The sequence below is a fragment of the Chironomus tepperi genome, unplaced genomic scaffold (assembly GCF_022539635.2).
Source record: "Chironomus tepperi strain 1889 unplaced genomic scaffold, CSIRO-AGI_Ctep_v1 contig_8, whole genome shotgun sequence".
Lineage (NCBI taxonomy): Eukaryota > Metazoa > Arthropoda > Insecta > Diptera > Chironomidae > Chironomus > Chironomus tepperi.
In genome coordinates this window covers 1,151,273-1,164,761 of record NW_027226130.1, presented here as the reverse complement: position 1 = coordinate 1,164,761, position 13,489 = coordinate 1,151,273, and the positions used below count along the sequence as shown (strand labels likewise).

The following is a 13,489-nucleotide window of genomic DNA, read 5'->3' as shown; positions in this document are numbered from 1 at the left end:
TCGTACTTATCAGTACTTGATATACGATCTCATTTATTATTTACTAATATTTCCATAATTACAATTAAGTTTTAGTTCTTTATTTTCACTTTAAATTCAATTCTCATCAACAACAAATACAATTTTTGTGTCTTTTTTGGAAATTATTTAATTAACAATCACATTTTTGGTTTTTCTTGTCATTAATTTAAGATTGTAAATACCAACATCGATAAGACTTAACTAACTACACTTCTTAGCTGATATTTAAGATTTTTATATTTTTTGGGGTTAAGAATTTGAGTTTTTTTGTTTAAATTTAGAGCTTACATAAGATTTCTTTAGAGAAACGAACACAAAAATTTACAGAAAAGCTTTGAATTTTTCACTTCCTTTTTTCAAAATATTCTTGGCGTTTAGTTGACATTTTCTTACAATTTATGGAGATTGAGTGCATTTTCTTGTGATTTTGGTATTTTTTGGAAGCTTGTCCGAGTTACCAAGCGGTAGCCAGCGATAGAGCTAGCTTCAGGAGTCGACTGAGGGAGGCCATGGATCACACTTGAGCTGTACGGCTAGCGAAGTAAGTAAGTCCGAGTTAAACACTCAGTAAAAGGTTTTAGAACTGGGCATGAAATCGCCATTGATTCATTTTAATAAGTTTAGTCCAAACTGTAGCTAGACGTTATCAGCGAAATAGCAGCAGTGGCGTAGTGCTTAGAGTATCCGCCTACCGACCCTGACGACCCATGTTCGATCCCAGGTAAGGTTAGTCAGATTCGGTAGCTTTTTCGCTGTTTCTAGTTCTATCAACTCGGTTTGTGTATTTGTGACTCACAAATTGTGGCTAGGTACAATTACATTGGCATAGCCTGACTCATGCATCGCCGTATTAACGGTGGCACCCAAAATTGCCCTGACATCACACCATGACAGCTCATTCAAACCCTTTTTTACCCCAAAATTTCCGTTCACCTCCATTGTCGTCCTCACAATCCCTACAGTACACCAAATCCAGTCACTTATTAATGCATCCAATATAAATGCAATTTGTAAGAATCACAAATGCACAATCCACAAACAAATACCATAATTGAATCACTATTAGTTGCAACACACACGCAAACTGTCCCTACAGATATCCACTTAATAAAATATTCATTCAATTTTCACGTCAGTTATATGACACACAGCAAATCAATAGTATGCAGCGAAACGATACTGAATGAATTTGTAAATAAAGTTGACCTTTGGTTGCATCATCAAAATATTGTCTAATTGTGTGTCAGGGACGAGAGGCAAGGTGAAGGATTTTGGATGGGATTTTGGTGATAGATGCTGGAAATGTCTTGAGAATATCCATAATTTAATTGATTTTGGTATTGTATTTGATAACACAGATACACAGCTATACAGCTCTACTGATGCATACAATAATTGTGCCCAGGACAGTGTTGTATAAACTGTTCGAGATGCAAGTTCGTGAGTCGTCGAAACATTGTGGAAATGCCACAAACCGTATCTCGAGAGTAGTTTCGAGTCGAGGCTTACCAACAAGGTGAACCATGGATTAAAAAAGCTTCGACACAACTGTCCTGGGGTAAGTCAAGCTACCTACCATTGATCTTCTAAGCTTCTGGGCATCGAAAAAGTCAAAAAGGTGATATCAAGACAGTATTGAGCCAGTTCGGTGTCAAGTCCTCATGTAAGGCCCATGCAAATTGTGGAGAAGCTGACTTAATCTCAGATTTTACACTACTACCCTGGGATAAGCCGAATATTGATCTCCTGAGCCTCTGAGCATCCACAAAGTCAAAATGTTGGGATTAAGTCAACATGGAGTCAGGTTGGTGCAACTTCCCCATTTAATCCAGCTTTCTGGATTAAATGAGGAAGTTTCTACACAAGCCTTAAGTCATCTTAATGTCAGATTTGACAAGCTTTCTGACTAAAATCACTAAAAATTGCACTCATCTGCCACAAATTCCCGATCTGAAGAGTTCAACTGTCTTTTGTTCCTATTTATTAACATTTTCATACAATTTCATATCCTATCTCATTACTTATTTCCCTCACATATCCAATACTCATCATAAAAAGCTCCAAAATTGTCACATTTTGTAAATATATTTATTTATATCAGTTTCATCAATCTTTCCACAGGCATAATTGTACTCAACATCAGGCAACTACATTCAAAAAATTAACTTTTTTCTTCATTCTTGCTTTTTTTTTGTTGGTTTTGAGAAAATTGCACAATTTTTTTTTTTATTTTTCCTTATTGATTTATCGATAGCATTTAAAAGGCTTAAAAGAGAGCATAAAGCATAAATTTACAATGTTTCTATTTATTTTTATCATTTATACTGCAGCAGTAGTGTTTGAGACTTTTTCTAGAAAATTACATGCAGAAGATACAATTTATGAAATGACAAAGTTTTAAAATAATTATGATTCAAGGATGTGTGGAAGGTGTGGTATGAACAAATGTAGCATCTCGAGTGATATACATGAAAAATGCTCTGTAACGACTACTTCAAGGCTATGTCATGTTTGCTGCCTATGCTACACCCCACAAGGAGCTACCGACACTAAGCTTTAGTACAAGAAACCATGATGAGGCTCTAATGAAGTTTCGGCAGTGCCTTTGTCATTTATGTTGTTAGGGCATATAAAACCCTTTCAGTGATTTGGAATCAATTTTTGAACGAATTTGTGAAAAAAAAGAGGTCGGAAATTGCTCTTAATTGCACAGTGGTGAAATTTCCAAGATTTTCTGACCTATTTTCATCATAAACTCCGTCAAAATTGGTTCCAAATCGCTGCAAAAATGAGACATTTTCATGTCAGGTTAAAGCGTCACCTGGAGGATTGAGTCAAATGTAATCAGATTTGCAAGTGCAAGTGTAAAGCTTCAGTAGTCGAGTGATTAGCCAACAGACTACAAATCTATAACTCTCTCTTTTGTTAGGACGTGGGTTTGATTCCCACCAGAAGACTAATCTTCTCTGAATCATTACCCCCAATAGGACAAATTGGTTAATCAATTTTAATCCGACACCAGGTCAGAGTCGATCTGGCCCCGGAATTCAGATCGATCAAGTGATTTGATTCAGGTAAATAGACTGTTTCAGGTGTATAAATTGTATATTATAATGGTGGTATAGATTCAACTGCGTATTCACACAATGCTAACAAATAAACAGAACGACAATGAATTTCAAACCTTATTTGACTTTATGATTAAACATTTGCGTAGGTTTGGGTAAATAATATGCAAAAATAGTCAGCTTATAAATTTGTTGAAATTTGTCAGAAAATCTTCAAAGTGACGCTTTCACAATCACCTACGCAACTCTCTTAATTCAGTGGAATCATACGTCATACATATTATTGCAATTGCGTACTATAGGACATGAAAATTCTGTTTGATGTTGACTTTTGAGTGTTTTTCTGGGCAGATTTTATAGAGACAGTCTTGGTTTTCTGTCAAATTTCTCTAATATTCAAGCTAGTTCAGATGAGTACAATAATGTCCTCAGGAGCTGTTCTTTAAACCAAAAAATCATGTTTTTAATGATTTCATGTCTCAAAGCTTCGGTTTGAATCTCAAAATCCGAATGAACATCAAATCTTATAAAAATATTGAAGATATTCTAATTTTCCATTCCAAAATGCCACAAATCTTCCAATTTCTAGTGCTTAAATAAGCAAAATACGAAGGCTAATGGATAAATTCGTATAATTGAATCTAAACTTTGCTTTGCAAATTCCATAGAAAATTCCAAACACCACTGCTTTAGCCATGAAACATTGTATTTCTGTATTTCCATTTTCCGAAAATCTAAGCCAGTGGTAGGCAACCTTTTTTGTGTCACGGCACAGTTAGCTCGGAGGTAAGACACTGTGCTTTCTCGAAATTGGGACCGGAACCGGGAAAGTTCCTTCTCGGGAAAGTTCCGTCTCGGGAAAGTTCCGTCCCAGTCCCGTTCCGATTCCCGAAAATCTTCAAGTAAATCCGGTACCGGGATTTCGAGAAAGCATAGTAGACATGACCAAAACCATACACGACATTCGATTTATGGCATTTCCAAAATAATTTGTGTGTACACCGCGTCGCACAGGGGTTGATTTGTCCGGTGTTGGTACGGTATAGGTACACAATTTGTATGGCACAGGCTCAGGTTCCGGGAAAACACTTTGTTATACTCGGATTGTCACTGTGCCGTACCAATGGTAAACACCACTAGTAAGGCACAGGCTCAGATAACGAGATACCACATTGCTATACCCAGAGTCTCACTGTTCCCTGCTCTTGGTGTACCTTCACAATTCCATACCCAGGAAAAGAGCATGCTTTCAAAAGAAGAGTAAGCTCAGAGCAACGCACAAGAGGATGCTCATTTAGTATATTAAAGGTGAGCAAGCTCTTGAAAGCTCTTTGAAACAGGCGGAAGTTATCTAAAAACAGACCCAGATTCCGACGAGTTCTAAATGCTGCAATGGGCCCCCGTGCCTTCCCCAAGGAAATAAAAGTAAGTAAACTCTCAAGAGCATCCTCTTTGCCTGTTAGGAATACCGTACCACTACCGAATAAATCGATTACCCCAGGTTGTCCACCACTGATCTAAGCTAAAGTATTCGATTGTAATTTTTTTTACATAGAGAAGAAGAAGTAGATATAGTAAGAGTGAGTGAGTTAGTGACTTTATGCTACAATAATAAGAAAATAAATTCCAATTATGGAAGGCTACTCTTCTTACATATTCTTGTGTTTCTAATTGAGAAGTGACCTTTCAAAAGGTCTATATAATTAGTATAGGAATTTGACTGCTGAGAGAAGAAATTTGAGACGGACGAAAAAGGAGTTAAGGATGTGATTTTCTTAAGGAATTAGAAAAAATTGATATTTTTTGATTCCATTCTGTCATACCTGCATAGCTCGTTCACATATTCTATCTAATATCCATCAAATTTATATGTCATACTTTCGTCGATTAATGCTATTACTACTTATGCTGCTGTCTGATGTCTTGTCCCAATCAAATTCATCATAATACTTTCTACTTTTGTCAGTCATTGACGTTCCTTTATAGCTCAAATTATTATAACTTTCAGCTCCTTTTAAATTTGTTGAACTTGTGGACGTTGCGTAACGTGAACGCGTACTTGATTCCTCACCGTACCTTGATGGTGAATTTTCAGCTGATTTTGATGCTCGGTCACTGGTTGGTGACTTAAGGAATCGCATTGATGATAAAATTGGTGATGTTGGTGACCGATCGATGCGTGAATAACGGTCGGTGGTAAGTTTCGTATCACGACTTGGACTTAAGCTTAATGGTGACTTCCGGCCGGCTATGTACTCTTCTGTCGACAGACATCGTAGCTTAGCGATGTAGTTTGGATCCAGTTCTGGCGTTTTCACTTTCTTGGTCTCAGTCTCGTACCGATTAAATGTCGTCGTATCCGACAATATATCATCACTAAGATAATTTCGTGGGGATTTCGTGGTTAAAATATCTTCAATTTTAAATGACGGTGGTGATTCATAAGTCTTAATACGTTTATAATATTGCCATTCACGGTCAGTTTCACACATTTTCTCAATACTTTCCATCGCCTTATCCAGCTTCTTATAATTGTAAATTTCTGACCGTTGACATGCGGAATCGAGTGACTTAATAGTATTTTGTATGGATGATAATGTACTTGATATATTGCTTGGTGATGATGATAAACTACTCGACGGACTCGACTTGAATGGACGACGAATCCTTTGATCCGTTTCCAATGATGCAATTATGTCACGTCTGCGTATTTCATTGCGTGGCTCGTGATCATAAAGTGTATGATTTGATTTAGATGGACTCAAATCGCTACGGTATTTTTGACTTTTCTCGAGTTCACGTTCCTTTATGAGAGCTTCGAGTTCACGTTTATAATCGTTTGATCTCTCACTTGATGGACTACGTGATACGACACTTGTAAGGCGATGTCCCAATGGGGATTTTGATGTTGTTTCTTCATACCTTTGGAGTTGCTTGTTAAGCTTTTCAATGATTTTATTTGAATCCTTTTCTGTCACATCCTGCTTAACTTCATTCTTGACTGTAACTTTTTCACTTGTTTCCTGCTTGACTGTAGACTTAACAGCTGTTTCCTGATGCATTACAACTTTTACAGACGTTTCTTGTTTTGTTACTACATGCTCTGTCGTTCCATTCGTAACTGCCGTCTTGACATTCACAACATCATCAACGACTTTCTCGACATTATTCTTATTATCATTAGTGGCTGACGTTTGGCACTTTTCCAACTGCGTATTAAGCTTTGCCAACACCAAATCTGAATTTGAATTTTTATTATCGATTTTTTGCACTGCCGCAGAACTATCGTCGGTGGGATTTTTTTCAAGGTCATGACTTTTTGTGTCAAGTTCCTCTTTACTATCATCAACGTCCTTGCTTATTGTAACTGTTACATTAATTGATTTTTGTTCCACATCATTACTATTTTTATTATCACTAACATCCTTATTATCACTTGTCATACTGTCCATTATTATATTATCAGTCACAATTGTCTCACTATCCATCACTTCCTTCTTTAATTTATCAACTAATGCTGATATTTCATTAAATTTTGGCGATAAAATTTCTTCACTTAATTTTTCATTCACATCTTTCAATGGCAAGGACTTTTGAGCAAATAACGATGAGGTATCGGTCGTAGTAGCATTGTGATTATTGCAAGTTTGTTGTGTTACCAGCGCATCGCTATTTATATCTTCATTCATCGATTTTTCATTTTGCAATGTGACGTCATCGGATGTACTATGAGTTGTGCTAACAACGACAACATCATCATCATCATGTGTTGTTGCATTGCATACTAACGGTAATGTTGCGGAAGGTTTTGTTGTGTCATAATATGCGCATGTGTTGGAATTACGAGACTTTAGTTGTTGCTCGATATTAGCGATGTCGTTGATTTCCGACAAAAATATCCCGTCCTCATTTGCTGACGGTTCTTCAATATCAATTGCAGCTATTTCATCACATTCCGATGAGTTGCTTGATGACTTTGTCATTTCTTCTAATATTGGCTCAATCATCTTAAGGCTTTCCATTGAGTCCGGCAGCGCACGAAGTTTTATTAAAATTTTTGAATTTTCAGCTATAATCTTCTCTAAATCAGCACATTCCATAATGGTTCCGTCGGAAAATGAACGATTTAATTTAACAACATCACTTTCCTGTCCAATTGGTTCCTCCATTGAAAATGACTTTTGATTGACATGCTTCAGACATTTTATATCCTTACTTATAATGTCACTCATTGATTGTGGTGAATGTGATGCTGACATTTTATGTTGTTGCTGCTGCTCATCAACATCTGATGATCTTGATGTCTCATTTAAATCCAATTCCCGTCCACAATCGGATGGATATGAATGTCTCATTTGTATTGGCAGATGATTATATGACATGTCATATGATACATGTGATGGTAGCATATTAAAGACACTGGATGATGTAACACGTTCAAAAAATTCATTTGTTACACCTTGCTCATTTACAGCATATTTATCATTAACATTCTCATTGGATGTGCCAATTGTAAAATTACTAAAATCAGGAAATTCAAAATAATTGCATGGCGTTTTTATGGGACTAATGGCAGTAAAATATGTTGATATATCGGGTAGCGGTGATAACTGACTTATACTACTAATGCCTTCTGGATCTGGCGATAAATCCAGGTGGAATCTTGAATGGCTACGACTTGAATCACTTTGAGTTTCGTCCTCCTCCTCGATCACTTGTCGGTGTTCCTTTATGTGCTCATCGACACACTCGAGTGATATTTCAGGACAGCTTTTTATTTCACTTAATGTCGTGGCTGTCGGGACACTTTTGGCACAACTACTACTTTTATTATTCTCATCTTTATGTCGCTTCTTTTTAACAGGCGTTGAGTCAAGGGATGGAATGTTGTTCTCATCATCACATAAACTTGTACTTGTACTTGACTCTGTATCACTATTCTCACTGTATGATGATGAATCGCTTCGCTTACGGGGTGACTCAGCATTTATTTCCTTCCATGATAAACTATTCTTACGTCTCGTCATCTCATCTGGCTTCTTACATGACTGTGTATTATTATCGTCCTTTTTATCACCACTGCTGTTCGTCTGATGTACTTTTGGACTTTTTACAACTTTACGTGCTGGTGGAATTGCACCTAAAATGATATTAAAAGAAGAGATGCAGTTATTATCAAGTAAGTAAGTCACTATGTATGCATGATGTTGTACATTTGTGACCCAGGGCGATTAAGCACAATTACAACGTTTTGTATGAACGAACTGGATGGAAGAGATGTAGATGGAAATGATAACATAAAAGTATCATGACTCATTTAACAAGTCACGAAATGATATTCTAACAGACTTAATTACACAAAGATGCAATAATTTGTCATTAAAAATATTTTTCTTTTATCTTTTTAATCCTGTCTGTAGAGTTGGTTGATGTTGTGTGTCCAGGGGTGTGTTTGGGAGGTTGAAGGAATTGTGAAGTGGAAGCAATAGCGTGATGGACGTGTTTCTGTAACTGGATCCTGGACAGAGCTCTGTCCACAGAGCCTAACTAGAGAATTACTCATTTGAATTGCTTGGGATAGGTTCGAGGCTAATTGAGAAACCTGACAAACCTGCCAGACTGGACCCCGTGACTGGACCTTGGATAGAGTCTTATTAGAGCATTTCTCATTTGAGTGGCTCGGGACAGCTTCAGGACTAATTGACTAATCTAACAAACCAGTCCGAACAGCACAACGGATTCACTAATGGACCAGCTCGTCAGCTTAGACAAGAAGTTGTCCCTGACGGCACAACAACGACTGATTTTGACCCATTCTTACCCAAAATACTGCAATTCGCCAGATTGTGCCATTCAGACAGTTTAAAGCTCATGACAGTCAACGGCTCTTAAGATCCCTAAATTTCATCAATCTGATTTCAGACTCGAACTTGAAATTCACTAGAACTTAGCATCCAACACCCCAATTCCCATCTCTACCCCAACTCCACCCCTGTCTATAAACAATTCTCATGATGCGATGCTTCAGACTTGCTCTCGTTGCATATTTATCAGACATGTGGATTGAGTGAAGAAAATACTAATTATTAATCATGTACTTCATGGTGTGTGAGAGGATTAAAAACCAGTGCTGATTATGATGATGTAAATTTTGCAATAAAATATTCATTTTACTGTGGGAATTATGAATGTCGTTATTATGTCGTTAAGAAAGGAGTTTTTTGTGTTGTGTAGTGATGGAGTTTGGGAATGAATTTTTGAAAGGAGGCTGTTGATGAAGGCAGAATTGCATTTGGTATTGAAAGTTGGCAAATGAAAGCCAGTTTTAGACGCCAACTACATAAGTCTAATTTTGGGATCATTGAGCGAATTCTTGTCTTAAAGGCAAGATTCTATTTAATGATTGAGAGTTAGAACTCTGATAGGAATCGAACCCACGCACTCACATCAGAATGACACAATTATTCGGTCTGTTGTCTGACCAATCGGCTACAGAGTCTTTATCATTGAACAAGCAGATTCGTCTATAAAGGGGTTCGATACCCTAGATTCCTCTTTGATCAAACTGTAAACTAGGAAGACCATGGATGCACATTGATCTGTACAAAAGAATTTATGATCTGCTTTGAATCGATTTTAATAATTGTGAGCATCGATCATTGTTGATCCGACAAAACAAGAACAATTTTGAATAACGAATCCTGAGTGAGACTTGAACTCACATCCTTTGGATTCCTAGTCGTACGCTCCTTTCACTGAGCTATCAAAGGTTATTCGACTTTATGGCAAATTGCCATATATAAGTTATACATTCTTCTGTATTCTCCTTCTTAACACTCCCAATGATATACCATTCATAGCCACTACAGGAACCCCATTCCAACAGACATAATAAAAATTATCAATTTCAGCACCACAAATATTTCCACTGGCTATCCAAAAAACCCTCTTACATTCAAATTGATCCAATTTTTAGATATATTTTTTAAAAATCCAATTCAAAATAAATTGATCCAATAAACTCTTATTAAAGTCATAGAATTTCCTCAGCACAAATTTCCATCGTCTGCTGATGCTGAAGATTGCCAGCAACAATTTTCTTGCTTCGCATGTTTACCTTCCTCATATTAGAAAGTTAAAGGTAGCTCATTGTATTGAGAACTCGGTTCAATTGAGCTTAATGGGAATATCAAACCCTTTTCCATGAAATTGATGATGACATGTCTTGAGGGTCTTTGGGATGCTGTTGAATGTTGATGGAGTGTGTGTTACATTAATAGCAATTTATTAGTTGATTTTTAAGGGTATTTGGAATATCTTTGAATTTTTCAAAGGGGTATGAAACTAAGCAAAATTATGAATATGTAGTTTCACACCCTTGAAATTTTTCAAATATGTTTTGACCGTTAATTTTTCAAATATTTTTAGACCGTTAAAGTTTCAGATATGTTTTGGGCCTTTTCAAATACTTTTTGACCGTTAATTTTTCAAATATTTTTTGACCGTTGAATTTTCAAATTTTTTTTGACTTCTAATTTTTCAACTAATATTTTATGACCATTAAATTTTCAAAAAATTTTTGACCGCTAAATTTAAAAAAAATTTTGATCGTAAATTTTTCAAATATTTTTTGACTGTTGAATTTTCAAATATTTTTTGGCCGTTGAGTTTTCAAATATTTTTGATAGACTAGACGAATCGAAAATTGAGAACCTGATTCCATTTTATTCTGAATGATATCCTACCCCTACAGAGTCCTAAGTCACACCATCCTAATAAACCAATAAATTCATAATCAGATAATAAAAAATCTCTCACCTTTTGGCGGTCCACGTCTTCCTTTCGAAATTATAGCATGCTTTCCCACGAGCAGTTTATTAACATTGGGCAGTTGTTGATGCTTTTGTTGATTCTGTTTACTCACAGCTGACGTAAGAATTATGTGCGCCTGCTTTTGACGTTCCTTTAATTTATCATATTGCTTCTTTAATATTGTTATGTCTAATGCTATTTTCTCTCGATCTGATTGCTCACGCTGTGGCTGTGAGCCACGACGTGTTCTATTACTTTGCCATGCATTCGCCACAGCAAGTCTCTCCGATTCACCTTGCACTTTCGAGTAAATCATTCTGTAATGCGACAACAAACATTATTACATGAAAAATGTGACGTAAAATAATTGAATAATTTACTTGAGCTGTTTCTGGTCCTGATATAATGACGTTAAATGCTTCTGACGAAGTTTCTGTAAGTCCTTAATGGCTCCAAGGTCACTTATTATTTGAATCAAAACATTTGAGTCAATCTTATTCTCATCTAATAATTCAGCCGACAATGTTTCCATTTTACAATAAAAATCATCTGCTGTGCGTACCTCTCGTAGTATACGACTGTAAAGAAAAAGTTTTTTTTACATCATTATTATTGATGTTATTCATGACTTGCTGCTGTGTTGTTTGAAGCAGTGGTGAGCAACTTGTGTACTGCGACACACTTGTGCCACTGATGCCTCACCATTGTCACTTGTGCCACACTAGTGTCTCTGGTATCACACTAGTGTCACTGGTGCCACACTAGTGTCACTGGTGTTACATTAGTGTCACTGGAGCCACACTAGTGTCACTGGAGCCACATTAGTGTCACAGGTGCCACACTAGTGTCACTGGTGCCACATTAGTGTCACTGGTGCCACATTAGTGTCACTGGTGCCACACTAGTGTCACTGGTGCCACACTAGTGTCACTGGTGCCACACTAGTGTCACTGGTGCCACACTAGTGTCACTGGTGCCACACTAGTGTCACTGGTGCCACACTAGTGTCACTGGTGCCACACTAGTGTCACTGGTGCCACACTAGTGTCACTGATGCCACACTAGTGTCACTGATGCCACACTAGTGTAACTGGTGCCATACTAGTGTCACTGGTGCCACACTAGTGTCACTGATGCCACACTAGTGTCACTGATGCCACACTAATGTCGCTGGTGCCAAACTAGTGTCACTGGTGTCTCACTAGTGTCATTTGTGTCACACTAGTGTCACTTGAGCCACACTTTCATCACTGGTGCCACATCAGTGTCACTTGTGTCACACTAATGTCACTAAAGTCACTGGTGCCATACTAGTATGAAATGCTTTTATTCAAACTAACCACCAAAGTGTACCGCAACACACAAGTTGCCCACCACTGACTTAAAGAGACATGAAAAAGGTAATGAAAGACGAGAGTTATGGAATGGAAATGATGAAGATGTGAAGTAAATATTTGCACGAAATTCAATGAAAATTTCTCGTCTCTTTATGTGGGATTAAAATTGGATGAGTAAATGGGATGTATTTTTAGACATTTAAAGGCATCAAAAAATGTGGAGTCAAAGAGTCTGAAAGTTTTGTTGTTGAATATTCATAGTGACATGAAGAGTTTCAGTGGGAAATGAATTAGTTAAAAATGGTATTTTTTTGCTATTGATGGCTTGTATCTGGGGAGGAATGTAAGCACGTTTGAAGGTTGAGCACGTCCATAGGTTAAGCACGTCCGAACTTGAAAAAATTCTTTGGTGCTCACAGGAATAGTAAAAGTTTAGTATTCTAATGAAATTCGATTATATCCGCTTTTATATGGAATTTTGCAGATGCTACTGAGATTCTGGATGTTTAAATGAGTCAGTGCTGCTCAAACTATGCTCTATGATCTCCATACTATGAATCGTATGCCGTTTGCCACCAAGTTGTACTGCGAAAAATCAAAGATTGCCCATCACAGCTCTAAATTAGTTCTAAATCAATAGTTATGTTGTAGCACTCTGTAAAGTTTGCATAAAACTGGTCCAGATAACCCGTCAATTCAATACATCCAATTATATTCAATTCTATTCATTATCATTGCAACTTAATGAACAATATTGTTCATATCCAATTTATAAAATTGAAAATTCAATTTTCTAGTAATTTATTTCTTATGAAATTCAATTATAGTAAATTGTTGCAGATTAAATTTCAATTCTATTCATTTTCCATTTGACTTATTCTTTGTTTTGCACATCGGAAAAAGGATAGCAGATGTTTATGATCAGCATCTAATGTATTTCATGGGAGAAATGGTCACGGATGCTTTCTACTTTAAGCGTTTGATTGAACGAACAAGAGGAAAAATGAATAAATGCTGTACAAATTATGGATAGTTTGTGGACATGTTGTTTGTAGAAAAGCATGAATCAAGTCAATTTTTATGAATTTTTATTCATTTAATTCAGTGGCTAAAGCTGTTGATAGATATAGTGTTGCACTTGGCATTGGAAACTGCAAAGTGGAAAAAAGTGATAGAATCAACTTTAAGCAATACTTATGAGAAGTCATGAATTATAAACAACTTAGAGGTGCGTAACTATGCGCCAATTTA

General features: G+C 36.6%; 1 protein-coding gene across 1 annotated transcript in view; it reads right to left on the bottom strand.

Annotated features, from left to right (window-relative positions):
- Positions 1–77: 77 nt before the first annotated feature.
- Positions 78–13,489, bottom strand: part of LOC139100960 (serine-rich adhesin for platelets) — a 62,106-nt gene continuing 48,694 nt past the window's right edge. Inside the window, exons 7-9 of the mRNA XM_070653748.1 lie at positions 11,282–11,479; positions 10,908–11,218; positions 78–8,229 (exon numbers count right to left, since the gene is read on the bottom strand). Coding sequence (XP_070509849.1) covers positions 4,955–8,229; positions 10,908–11,218; positions 11,282–11,479 — 3,784 coding nt within the window. The 3' untranslated portion in view covers positions 78–4,954. The remainder of the gene's footprint in view (positions 8,230–10,907; positions 11,219–11,281; positions 11,480–13,489) is intronic.